General features: G+C 41.7%; 1 protein-coding gene across 1 annotated transcript in view; it reads left to right on the forward strand.

Annotated features, from left to right (window-relative positions):
• The window catches only part of UBR2 (ubiquitin protein ligase E3 component n-recognin 2), a 128038-nt gene that overhangs the window by 64256 nt on the left and 50086 nt on the right, over nucleotides 1–13696 (forward strand). Inside the window, exons 26-31 of the mRNA XM_032796212.2 lie at nucleotides 711–813; nucleotides 1531–1640; nucleotides 1925–2005; nucleotides 8306–8487; nucleotides 10221–10420; nucleotides 12180–12273. Coding sequence (XP_032652103.2) covers nucleotides 711–813; nucleotides 1531–1640; nucleotides 1925–2005; nucleotides 8306–8487; nucleotides 10221–10420; nucleotides 12180–12273 — 770 coding nt within the window. The remainder of the gene's footprint in view (nucleotides 1–710; nucleotides 814–1530; nucleotides 1641–1924; nucleotides 2006–8305; nucleotides 8488–10220; nucleotides 10421–12179; nucleotides 12274–13696) is intronic.

Here is a 13696-nt window from a genome sequence, read left to right on the forward strand (position 1 = left end):
AGAAGGAATGGAGTAGTGGCAGGTCTGCCCCTTCTTATATACCCTTCCACTAGAGCACGAGGGCATAGGTGCAGGCCTCTGGACCAGTGGCTGCTGCTAACTAAAAATCTCCAAGAATACATTGTAGCATGCACATCCTAAGGCGGAGCACCCAAAGGGACAACACATCTCAAGTAATTCCAGTTACTGTACAGATAAGTAACCTTTTCTTCACAGTTGCTGCACAGAAAAACAGAACATTGGAAACAAACATGTAGAGTACAGTACTTTTTTGTGACTTGGATATAGTAATAAAAACTTATTTCAAATAAGTCTTCAGAATGAAGACAGATATGCCAAAGACAATCTTAGCGAGATGGGGTGGATGAGGTAATATCTTTTCTTGGACCAACTTCTATTGGTGAGAGAGACGAATTTTCAAGCCACACAGAGCTCATCTTCATGCCTGTGTGTGGCTCGAAAGCTTCCATCACCAACAGCTAAATTATCTCACCCGCTTTGTCTCTTTAATATCCGGGGACTGACACAGCTACAACTACACTGCAAAGACAATCTAGGTAGTTACTATCTAAAGTTCGCTTTCTTGTAATTTTGCTTTTTACTCAATTGTTTCTCTCTCAGTAGAGTGTTTTTAGTGCCTTTTATAGACATTAGGAGATTGTAGAAAATGTTTTTTCATACAAGGTCTGAAATTCTGTGATTTTATTTAGGTTTTGCACTTGATTGGAATGGCACTACAAGAAGAAAAACAACACCTAGAGAATCTCAGTGAAGAGAATGTTGTAACATTTACCTTCACTCAGAAGATCTCAAGTATGTCCATTCCTCAGATGTTTATGCTTTTTAAATACACTTTAAATCTGTATGTATATAATTCAGTGCACAAAACCCCCAGAAGTATAGAATTCTACAGAAATAATCTGTTGTAGAAAATGTGCATGTACAGAAGCGTTTAGGTTCTGAAATATCTAACAATAGGGATGGTGTCATGCCTGATAAGCTGAATATTTATCTCCTGTGTTTTAAATATTATCTTTTTCTAATATTACATTATTTTTAAAATGTCCCAAGATAAGCTGTTTTTGTTGTTGTTTCTTTTACTACGAATTGACCAAATTAATATTGCAAGAATCTTAAAATCCTGCTCCTTAATTTAATGACCAAACACTGGGTCTGTTGGGCTTAGCTATATATTTGATATACATATCTTGTTATTCCTTCACTGCATCTTCCAGCTAGTTCCTGTGATCTAGTAAAGTCACTATATTGACAAGATTCTTGCTTTGAAGTGAGCAGAAAGTTTATCACTATCATTCCCTTGTACCAGTTCCAAGGTAGCACAGAGAGCAGAGTGACAGTGTGTATGGTCTTGAAAACCCAGTCAAAAAGCAGGATTTTTAGACTGTTACATCTCTAATTTATTGGATTTAGAGATGGCTTATGAAGTTATTTTGAAACATAGCATGTTTAGTCCAGTATAAACAGGTCAAATACACTGAATATAGCTGTCTATATCTTTCTTTGTTGTAGGACCTGGTGAGGCACCCAGTAATTCCCCTAGTATATTAGCTATGCTAGAAACTTTGCAAAATGCACCTCATCTAGAAGTGCACAAGGACATGATCAGATGGATTTTGAAGGTAAATCAGAGTGTTATTTTTAGGATTTTTCATGAATGATATAAAATGATCACAATACTTAGCTAATTATATTGGGCTGGTTTTAGAAATTCATTATTAGAAAAAGTCACTGTTCCCTTATGCTCTCCTCCCCTAGTTTGTTTGTTGCATCCTCTCATCTTACATCATTCAGCACAGTGGGTTTCTCGTCCATGACTGGGAACCTTATACACTATCATAGCTAACAAACTGTTATTATTTATATTATTTAAATGCCACAAGCTAAGTAATTTTTCTTGTTGCAGACTTTTAATGCCATTAAGAAGCTAAGAGAGAGCTCTTCTACAAGTCCTGTCCCTGAGACTGAAGGAAATATTATAGAAGAGGTAAAAATAAGCTACAACAGGTTACGAAGTTAGTTGTTCTAAAACAGCTGTAGATTATGAACTGCAATGGACGACATTTTTAATTAGTAATCTAAAATCAGGACAGGATCTGCATATATGTCTTTTAAAAACGTAGTTCAAATTCTGGCACGCAAGCTGCCATTTAGTCAGCCTTGGTACAGAGAGGTTAGTTCAGTCTGTGGGGAGGAGTTCTTATTCATAATTTCACCATTGAGTCTGCATTTTTCCTGTGTGAGGCCTCCGTAGCTGGTAAGCACAGCCTGGAGACTTTACTCTTTCTGTTATTTCTGACTATTTTGGAGGCTGCTCAGAGACGTTTAAGAGATTAAATATTGTTTCTTTTATTCTGTAGGTTGTTCCAAGGGTATTAGATCACCCTACCTATTTGTTTAGGTCTAGATTACGCTCATTAGGCATGGCTTAGAGTAAAAGGTATTGGGAAGACACAATATCTTAAGGAAGCATAGTTTACATGGAGGGGAAGGCAGTGCCATGGCCCCACCTTCTCCACAGGAGAAGAAATGAAGCAACCTCTGCACTTCTGGGACTCTTACACGGTTTGTATTTCTGCCTGGCCCTTACCTGAGCCAGACAGATGAGGGGACTGCATAACAGCCAAACAATCATTTTATGTATGTATGTATTTGTGTATAATCATTTGTGACTTATAAATAGCTGAGGAATTAAAAAGTTAATATGGTAAAAATTAGGAATGTAATACTAAGTTCTTCAAGTGCTTGCACATGTAATTTCCAATGTACGTGTGTGCGTGCCCTGAGCAGAGTTGCTGGCATTTTTTCCATTAGTGGTATCCATTGGGTTGGTTTGAGCGCTCCCTGGCATTGCACGCTCATAGCGTCTGTACCAGTCCCACTCCCCTTCAATTCCTTCTTACTGCCCATGACAGTTGCTGGAACCTTCATGGCCTAAGTAGTACTTAGTGGATTTTCTCTCAGTTTTTAGTTTGCATAGTTATTGTAGTTTTTTAGAAGTTAGTGTCATTTTAGTAGTTTCTAGATAGTTTGGGCTTCTCAGCTTTTAGATAAGGGAGTTGTCCACTGTCCGAGTGCCGAGGCATGCCTTGGTCACCAGCGTTCAAGCCCAGGGTCACGGAGAGCAGGTTCGGGCCCCCCAGGAAGGGCAGACCAGCTAAACAAGGCCAACAAAGCCGGGCCCCAGGCCCTCTTCCGGACTGCCGGGCCCCGGTAATTTGTACCGGCTTCCCCCCCACTCTTGTTGGCCCTTTGTTCAAGTCTATGCCTCTTGAGAAATCCGCACTCGAGCTGCCTCAAGTGTTTAGGGGAAGCCCATAGGAAAGACCGCTGTCAAATTTGCAAGGAGCTTAAGCCCTGGATTCAGAAGGACCGAGCTGCTCGACTGAAGGTCCTACTCATGGAGGCAGCCCTAAGGCCAGCCTCAGAGCTGCACTTGGACTTGGCACTGAGTACCTCTGCCTTGGTGCAGAGCACTCCTCCATCAGCCTGGGTCTCCCAGCACTGATCATCTTCTCTGGTGCACAGAAAGAAACACCGAAAGCACCGGGACAAGAGATCTTTGGTGCCGAAGGGCTAGGGGAGAGAGAGGGAGAGCCATGTCAGGCCGCTCTTTGTCCCTGATACATCACCATTAGGAACTTGCAGCCATGGCACCACAGCGTCCTATGATGATGACTCAGAGTCGCTGACAGCTGCAAGATCTCTTCCGCGACCCTCTCTGGCACTGAATGGCATGGCACCACCCTAGTCTCCACAGCACAGCTCATCGTCATCTGACTTGGAAGTGGGATTGTATTCCACTCATGAATGCCGCTGACGTCACTGCTCCCCAAGTGTTCTTACCCCACCTCAGCACCAAGTTCTTTGTACCCCAGGGCACCTGGCCATCATATCTATGGGGTCTGCCTACCATGCAGTGGCCCTTCTGGAACCTTTGGGGGTTCTCCCCCCCCCCCGGGACTTCTTTGAGAAGCCAGGGCACCCCTGGTACGGTGCAGGGATACCCCAGAACTGGACTCTGGTACCAAATACAGAACCACACCCCAGGAGGAAGCCCTGCAGGCTCCTGTGAGTGCTGAGGAACCAACTGAGGTGCCTGGTCCAACATTAGTTGCCTCTTCCTCCTTCCACGGTGATGACAATAAGGCTTACCGTGATCTGTTGAAACAGGTAGCCTTAAACATAGGGGTCCAAACAGAGGTGGTCAAGGAGGTCACACATGGCCTTCTGGATGTTCTTTTGCCAGTGGACCCGTCTAGAGTAGCTGTATTGCTTCATGATGTTCTCATGGAACCGCTTAAGGCCCTGTGGCAAACCCCTGCCTCCCTCTGAACAACAGCAAAACTCAGAGAGCGGAAGTACTTTGTTCCTGCCAAGGGGTACGAATTTCTTTTTTTGCACTTCCCCCCTAGGGTCGTTGGTGGTTGCAACAGCCAACGAGTGAGATCACCCAGGACAGATGGGTTCTATGCCCTAAGCAAAGGCCCTAAGAATTTGTACCTGTTCGTCCAGAAGGCATATTCGTCAGGGACCTTCAGCTTCATATAGGTAACTAGCAGGCCCTGCTGGGGTGCTATGACTTTAATATGTGGGAGTCACTGACAAAATTTGGGGGGCTATTTCCACAGGAATCTAAGCAGGCGTTTTTCTCCCTAAATGAGGAAGGCAAGACCGTGGCTCGTGTCCGTGCAGGTGGTCCTGGATGCCACTGATGCTGTAGCCAGGTCAATGGCAACTGCAGTTACAATGCATAGGAGCTCTTGATTGCAGTTGTCAGGACTTCCCCAGGAAATGCAACAGACCATACAGGATCTCCCATTCAAGGGCTCCTCACCTTTCTTGGAGAAGACAGATGATAGACTGCACAGCCTTAAGGGTTCCCAGACAACCTTGAAATCCTTGGGACTTTATGTACCCAACAGGTTCAAGGAAGCAGTTTAGGCCTCAGCAGATGAGCCATTACTTCCCACAGACTGCCAGGCAGGATCAACAGAGGAGGAGGAACAGGGGATTTAGGCTCAGGCTCCTTTCCCAATCTTCCTTGATTGGACAGTGCGGGTTGTCTGGGAAACAAATGTGCAGGCCTTAACACACGTTTTGATGAGACGCTCGAGGTCAACATCGGAATCCCGTATGTATTGGATCTAGCTACCCCCTATTCTCCAACTGCCTTTCATATTTCCTGGATGCCTGGACCTATGTCACCTCAGACCACAGGTTTCTCAGCATGGTAGAACTGGGTTACACCATCCAATTTCTTTCTACGCCCACACCCTTCCCATCCCTCTTCAGGGACCCTTTTCAAAAGCTTCTTTTGGAACAAGAAGGCTAATCCCTCCTTCAGGTGGGAGCTGTCAGGAGGTTCCCATTCACTTAAGGAAAGGGGTTCTAGTCCCGCTATTGCCTAATTCCGAAAGCCAAAGGTGGTCTCAGACCTATTCTAAACCTGTGACGTCTCAACTGATATCTCAAGAGCCTAAGGTTCCACGTGGTCTCCTTGAGTTCCATCATTCCCTCACTGTATCCTGGGGATTAGTATGGTGACCTCAGTCTAAAGAAAGCCTACTTCCACATTTCAGTTTTTCCTGGTCACAGACGTTTCCTAACGTTTGTAGTGAACTGAAACCACTGCCAGTTTGTGATGCTCCCTTTCAGCCTGTCGACTGTCCTGCAGGTTTTCACAAAGTACATGGTGGTAGTAGCAGCCTTCTTCAGAAAGAAGGGAGTCCCTGTTTTCCTATACCTTGACAGCTGGCAGGTCAAGGGCCAGTCCAGAGCGCAAATGGGAGCAGACATCTGTCTCATCCAGTCAATTTTCAAAGCAATAGGTCTTCTGTTAAATGTCCAGAAGTCCACCTTGATCCCAGTTTAGATGATAGAGTTGATTGGAGCACTACTAGACTCTGTGCAAGCAAGGGCTCTAATTCCAGATGACTGGATCCTCTCAATTTCATCCCTAGTAATATCTCTTCAAGGTCATTGGATCACAACCATGCAAAACTGCCTGAGCATCCTGGGTCACATGGCATCATGCACACACATAGTACAACACGCAAGTCTGTGACTCCGACTTCTACAAAACTGGCTAGCCTCAGTTTACTCTCCCTCTTGCCATCACTTTGACTCAGTGCTCACAATTCCAGTACAGGTCCTCGACTTGCCAATATGGTGGCTGGACAGCCAGATTGTATGTGCAGGAGTACCCTTCTTGAATCCCCAGCCATCCTTGCCTCTGGTATATAATGTGTTGGCCCTGACTCAAAAAGAGCTCTCCCTGCACGTCAATGTCAGGGAATTTAGGGCAGTGTGTCTAGCCTGCCAGGCATTTCCACCTCACCTGACTGGCAAATCCATTTCAATCCTCATGGACAATAGGATTGCTATGTTCTACATAAACAGGCAGAATGGGCCATCTTCTTTCCCCCTGGGCCAGGAAGCAATCCATCTGTGGGAGTTCTATGTCAATCACTCCATCAGTCAGAGTCATCTTGCGTTCCTGGGACTCAGAACCAGCTGACAGATAGCCTCAGCAGATCTTTTTCCTCTTGCCATGATAGGTCTTTCTGTCCAGACATTGTGAGGGACATCTTCCTATGGTAGGGGACTCCGCTTATACATCAGTTTGCCACCTGAACCAACAGGAAATGCTCCCAGTTTTCCCTGCGAGGTCACAGCCCAAGGTCTCTCGCAGATGCTTTGTACACTGTAACCGGAATGCATCTGTACTACACATTTCCTCCTATCCCACTGATTCACAAGGTTTTGATGAAGATCAAGTGGGACTGAGCATGAGTCATCCTCTTAGCCCCAGCATGGCCCAGGCAGCACTGGAAATGGAGACACCACTGTAGTTTCTGCTGAACCCAGACTTGATATTCTGGGGTCATGGCTGACTGTGGCATTCAAACCTCGCATCCCTTCATCTGACGACCTGGAAGGTCCATGGTTGAATTCAGAGGAGCTAGTTTGCTTGGAGCAAGTCCATGAGGTCCTAATGGGCAGTAGAAAACCATCTACCAGAGCCACATACCTGGCAAAATGGAAGTGATCCTCCATCTGGTGTTCCTGCCCTTGCAGTCATCCCTGCAACTTATTCTAGATTACCTGCTTCTGCTCGGACAACAAAGTCTAGCTCTTTCATCAGTCAGGGATCCCATCCCCATGTGGAACCTATACCTTGTCCTGTCAAAGCGCACAGGACCCCCGTTTGAACCCTCTGGCAACATGCTCTCTGTTGCATCACCCCTGGAAAGTAGGCTTCCTGCTGGCCATCACTTCGGCCAGGAAGGTTTCAGAGATCCAAGCCTTTTACCTTGGAGCCCCCATATACGGTCTTTTTCAAACACAACATTCAGTTGAGACTACACCCGTGATTCCTTCTGAAAGAGGTCTCGCAATTCCATTGCTATCTAGCAGTTTTTCTGCCAATGTTCTGCCATAAGCCACATGCAAAGAGAGAAGAATATTGCGTTCGTTCGTTGGACATTCAGTGTGCTCTGTCTGTTTTACACACAAACAACCAAACCATTCCACAGATCCACTCAGCTGTTCATAGTAATAGCAGAAAGAATGAAAGGTCTCCCCATTTCTGCACAGAGAATCTCATCATGGATTACTTAGTGTCTCAGAGCATGTTACAAGTTTGTGGATATTCTGCCCCAGGCTAACCTACGGTGCATTCTACAAAGGTCCCAAGCCTACTCTGCCGCTTCTTTAGCACAAGTTCCAGTTCAGGACATCTGCAGGGTGGCAACTTGGTTGACAGTTCACACGATCGTGACTCAAGAGGACAGAGAGCATGCCAGCTTTGGCTGGGCTGTGTTACAGTTGGCCTGTCCTTTAATCTCCAAACCCACCTCCAGTGCAACTGCTTGTGAGTCGCCTACATTGGAATGGACATGTTCAAGCACTTGAAAAAGAAAAAAATGGTTACTAGCCTTTCTGTAACGGTTTTTCTTTGACACGTTGCACATGTCAATTCCAAAATCTACCCTCCGTCCCCGTTCTCAGAGACAGTCGGTAAGAAGAAAGTGAAGGGGAGCGGGGTTGTCAGTCCTTTATACTGACGCTATGAGCACGTGACTCCAGGGGGCGCTAGAGCTGATCCAACAGATACCACTAAGGGAAAAAAATCCAGCAACTCTGTTCAGGGCATGCACACACCTCCATCGGAATGGATATGTATAACACATCTCAAAGAACAACAATTACAGAAATGTTAGGAACCGTTTTTGGTCCGTTGTAATATGTTTTAAAAATTATTAACTGAACAATAAAATTGCAGGGTTCACGAGATAAAGACAAAGCTGAGAGGAAGCGAAAAGCTGAGATTGCTAGGCTGCGCAGAGAGAAGATCATGGCTCAGATGTCTGAAATGCAGCGGCACTTCATTGATGAGAACAAAGAACTCTTTCAGCAGACTTTAGAAGAACTGGCTACTTCAACCTCCAGAGTACTCGATAATAGGTGAAAAGAAAACATTTTAAGTAAAACTTTGAGAGAGTTGATGAATCTTTCTTTTTGTTACTTTCAGATCAAATATCCTGTAGTCTTTCTATTTGAACTCAAAAGCTAAATTTTCCTTTTCTCAGCAGACAACTGTCCAGCTCTTTCAGACCATTTGTTGCTTTTTTCAGACCACTTTTTTTCTGCACACTGCTAAGATTATAGCCCAGTTGCACTAAATATCCATGACTGATTGATTTAGAAAATTAAACAGACAACAGGAAAAAAAAACCTGCCTGGCTTATAAAATTTTGGTTAGGAAGTGTGGTCAGCATGATGATTAATTGTTAATTATACTAGGGAAAGTTGTTTTGGACATAGGGAAGTGGGACTAACTAGTATCTGTTTGTTTGTGAGGGGTGGGGAAAAATTATTTATAACCAGCTGAAGATCCAAACTAAGGTGTATTTTGTGGGGGATTGGCAGATGGAAAATGTGGCATTTGGTATGTGAAGCAGTTGGGGACAGCTGGGAAAAGTACAAGTATGGCCTCTACTTATATAGGGGTAGGTAGTGTATAGAAATGAATCTTCATTGCTTCCAGGGGAGGATTTCTGTTTTATCTGGTCTGAATCAAGATTTATAAAACTCTATGGTAGTACTTATGAAATCCTGAATGTAGTATTCCAAACCCAACAATAGACCATTAACGTTAAAAAAAAACTACATTAAGAGTGTTGAAATGCCATCTTAAACTAACAAAACCAATCTGTTACGCTGTTGTTGGGTAGAAACTAAAGCCTCCAGTATTTGATTGAGTTTGGATGTTATCTTTAATTAGATATTAAATTATTGTCCACCTAGTTGTAAACTTTAAAAAACACACCAAACTAAAGACTAAGATTTGCATACACCTCTGTGTATGCAAGTGTATTTTTAATGATTTAACTGCAATTTTAATCTGGAAACACTTAAAATATGATTTCAAGAAAGCCAAGAATATTTTCATGTTGTCAACATCTGGAGGGCATAAGGTCTTTCTGAAATGTATTGTTGTACAGCGGTTTTTGGGAACACATGCGTGGATGTATATGTAGTAACTCCTCACTTAACGTCCTAATTATGTTCTTGAAAAATGCAACTTTCGGCGAAATGATGTTAAGTGAATCCAATTTCCCCATAAGAATTAACCTCCCTCAATTTACTTTTGTTTCAGGGAATTTTTTTTGCCAGACAGACATTATATACATATACAGTATAAGTTTTTTAAATAATTTTAAACAAACAATTTAATACTGTCGTCACCAATGATCGTGAAGCTTGGTTGAGGCAGGGCGTAGTGGGGTTGGAGCACCGGGGCTTGCCATGCTCCGCCTGCCGGGCACTCCAGCTGGGGAGCGGGGTCTGGGTGCCAGGGCTTGTACCGCTCTGGGCGCTCCAGATGGGAAGTGGGCAAGCCGCTGCGCCCGGATCCTGCTCCCAGAGTACCTCCGGGGGGGAGCCAAACAACGTTACAAGAGAAAGTTGCGGGACTTTAAAGGAGTATTTTCTCTAATAGATCAGCAACCTAATAACAAAACAACATTAACCGGGACAACATTAAGTGAGGAGTTACTGTATGACAAATGTTTGCTTATTTACAAAATTAAAATGAATGAACATAAAACTACACCAATAAACTAATAAAAACTTAAAGCATGATCTAATTTAAATAATTGTCAAATGAAGTACTCACTAGTATAATTTGATTCCAGTCCTACAGTTTCAGATACAAAGCTTACAGCTTTGGGACCAAAGCAAACTAAAGTGACTGAACGGAGACAGGTTGTTACCTGTATATTGTGTCAAGAAGAACAGGAGGTTAAAGTGGACAGCAGGGCTATGGTCTTGGCAGCATTTGTTCAGAGATCTACTGTATTGTCTAAAAATCGGAACAAAGTTATTCAGGATCCTGGTAAGTTGTATTCATATTTTTACTATAACATTCTGAAAGAATCATCTGTATCTGCCCTGTTTCTTCTTCTGAAGTAGATGTGTTCCTCTGTGCCCCTTTTCATTAGTTAACTATATAATTGTGAGCAAGCTCAGACGTAGTCGGTGGCAAAATTCTCCTTAACTCTGTTAGGAACATGCCTCATAAGTGGTAGCTAGGAAACAGAGGCAATATAATATCTAAAATGCTTCCTCTAGTCATAATTATAAATTCAGTTATTGAAAACTGAGGTGTGTCAGGTGAAGGTACATTATGTTTTTGTGGGTAGTGTAATGGGAATGAGAGAGAGGCAATATGGATGTATTGGAGATGATCAACAAGTCATTATTAAAAGGCTTGTGCATGTGAAGCCGTTAAATGTTTTCCAGTTGAGTTTGTAACACCAAGCTATTCCTCAGTGGCTTTCAGGTGTTAGTCCCATGTTTTTCTTTATTCCATCCCAATTATTGGTGTAACTGGAAGCCTGATAGTGCAAGATGTAGCAAATACCCGACTGTCTGATAGGCAGAGCCTGAAACAAAATATGCTATAATAAATTAAGAGGCAGTTCTGATATCTAGCTACAGTGGCAAATGGAGCTGCCTGCCCCAGTGTTTCCAAAAGACCTTTCACTATGCATGAGGAGGCTTGTTAGGAGCAGAATTACCGGCTCAGCTTCATGGTTGCCTCAACTAGTGAAACTCCTATAATTTTCTGCCTGAGGATGTCTGCAGTGCAGGTGGGAGTGAGCTGCATAGCCTGCCTATACAGACTTTTAGCAGGCTAGCATGCTAAAAGTATAAATGTGAATGTTCCTGCTTTCTTTCAAACTCACTCTATCCTCTAGGCTTGAGAGCTTGAGTTGGAACATCCCACGTTGGTATTTTTAGTGTGCTAGTACTAGCTCCCAGCTTCAGCATAGACATACCATCAGAGTCTCCTGATTTTCTCCCCCATTTATACCCTCCTAAGAAATCACCCTGAGCCATAACCTCTCACTACACAGAGGATATATTATGTTAGGACATAAATAGTACATATATCAGTTGTTCTATGCCTGAATTTGTTAAACATTTGGCAGCAGTGAGTTCATTTAATGTGTATAAGTGACAAATGCCTTAATAATCTGTATAAAATATTTCTCAGTACAGGGTTTTTTTTCTTGTTAGATTTTTTTTGGTAGAGAAACTCAGGAAAAAACACTTTGGTTTCAAGACTTTTCTGGAACAGGTCATTTTTGGTTGGTTTGGGATTGTCTCATCTGAAATATTCTCCGTTCATATTACGTGTATGCAAATACACAGAATATTTTTCGGTACTACATCATACCTCTCTATTCCATTTATATAAAATTAATCATGTTCTGTAGGCATGATCTCCAGCCCTCCCCCCTGGAGTGCTGAACACTTAAAATTCCAGTTAAACAGAATGGGTGCTGCTTGTGTTCAGTGCCTCTGAAATTCAGGGCCTGTTTGTTTTTTATTTCATTTTTAATAACTAACTATTACGTATTTATAACTGAGCCTTTAAACTGTGTTTCAAATAACCTAGCTAAAAAGTATATTGGTAAAGATTGGTAGTATGCTTTAAATTGACTTTCTCAAAGGAATAATCAAAAAAGTGATTCTTTAATAATGTTTAATAAAGCATGTAAATGACCAATGTAAATATTTACATGTCAGAAATAAACATCTATTTATTATAGAAAGATTTAAATGCAAAAATGTTTGTTTTTACGCAGAAAAATATGACCCATTATTCATGCATCCAGAGCTGTCATGTGGAACACACACGGGTAGCTGTGGACATATTATGCACGCCCACTGTTGGCAAAGGTAATTGCCATGTTCAGAGTTAACAGAAGTGAACTTTATTTTCAACTAAACATAAATGATCCAATCCTGCTTCCACTAATACCAGTTGGAGTCTTAATGTTTACTTCCGTGGAAGAATTAGATTTCAAATACATAATTTAAAATAAAGGCTGTTATAGACCAATAAAGATATCTAAGATGAAAAAGAGAGAACCTATTAAAACTGAATTACAAACAAGATTTATTAGAAATGATAGTTTAGCATCTGTCATCTTGATGAGTTGTCATATAGAAAAGGAATTTACATGCTTGCTGTTACTACTTAAAAAAAAATTAGTTTACCACTTAACAGTTTTAAAGTTGAGTGGATAAAAGTTTAAATGTCTGTAGAAGCTAGAAGAGCTTACCTTCATACATAAATAGTGTTTGTATAATGCTAGGATATTGCCATAATATTTAATATGCATCCTGAAATGATCAATACTTTACAGCTGTTGCTAGATTTTAATGTTTAAAAAATGTTTGAATTCTTGCTTAATCTGGAGTTGAGCAAATAATTTGCAGTGAATAACTTGTTTGTGCAATATAGACTTTTTTTTTCTGCTTGTAGGATGTCCGTATTTCCCTGAGTTTGTTCTTTAATTTGCTAGACTGCTATTTTTGTTTGGTATGTCTTGTTGCTAGTATTCAGAATTTAAATGTTGAGCTTCATGGGTTTTATTGATTAGTCACAAGTCTTTACGCCATTGCTTCTGTTTCCTGATTAGAACATAGTTTATGATCAGGAAAAGAACTTGAATAATAGTGGAAGTTGTCAGCGTGTAAGGGCTTGTCTACATTTGGAAATTTACTAAAATAGCTATTCTGTAATATTTATTTCTGTATAAACTCGCATGTGGACACCCTCTTATTTTGGAATAAGTTCCCTTTTCTCATTTAGCTTAATCCACTTCCCAAATGGCTTAACATCAAGATTCGTTTCTTCTGCTCTGAGCAAGGAGACTCCCACGCTGCACTCAGGATGGTGTTCTATGTTTGGAATTTTGATTCTTTAGTTCTGGAGCACTTATTACTGCATAAAACTTAGTACTTTGGTTTCTCTTGCAATGGCCAAGAAAACTGTCAACAGAGAACACATTTTCATAAAGAGAATGAAGAGGCACTATTCATTGCTAAAATTTATATTTTTTTCTGAATAAACGTGAAGTCTAGGATTCTCCCTAAACCCGTCTTCTCTCAATCTATTTCAAACTTACTGAAAAAAAAAAAAACAACCTAGAAAATCTTGATCTTTAAACCTGAAAATCTTCTTTAAGCAATTTTGAGGTCCATTGGACTAATTTTTTTGGGTTAAAAAAATAAGCTACAGCTAGCAATTCATAATCTTTGATCAACAAGAATAATTTTCATATCCAATGAGCATGGATAAAATGTCAGTATGTGT

The sequence above is a fragment of the Chelonoidis abingdonii genome, chromosome 3, assembly GCF_003597395.2.
Source record: "Chelonoidis abingdonii isolate Lonesome George chromosome 3, CheloAbing_2.0, whole genome shotgun sequence".
NCBI classification, from domain to species: Eukaryota; Metazoa; Chordata; order Testudines; family Testudinidae; genus Chelonoidis; species Chelonoidis abingdonii.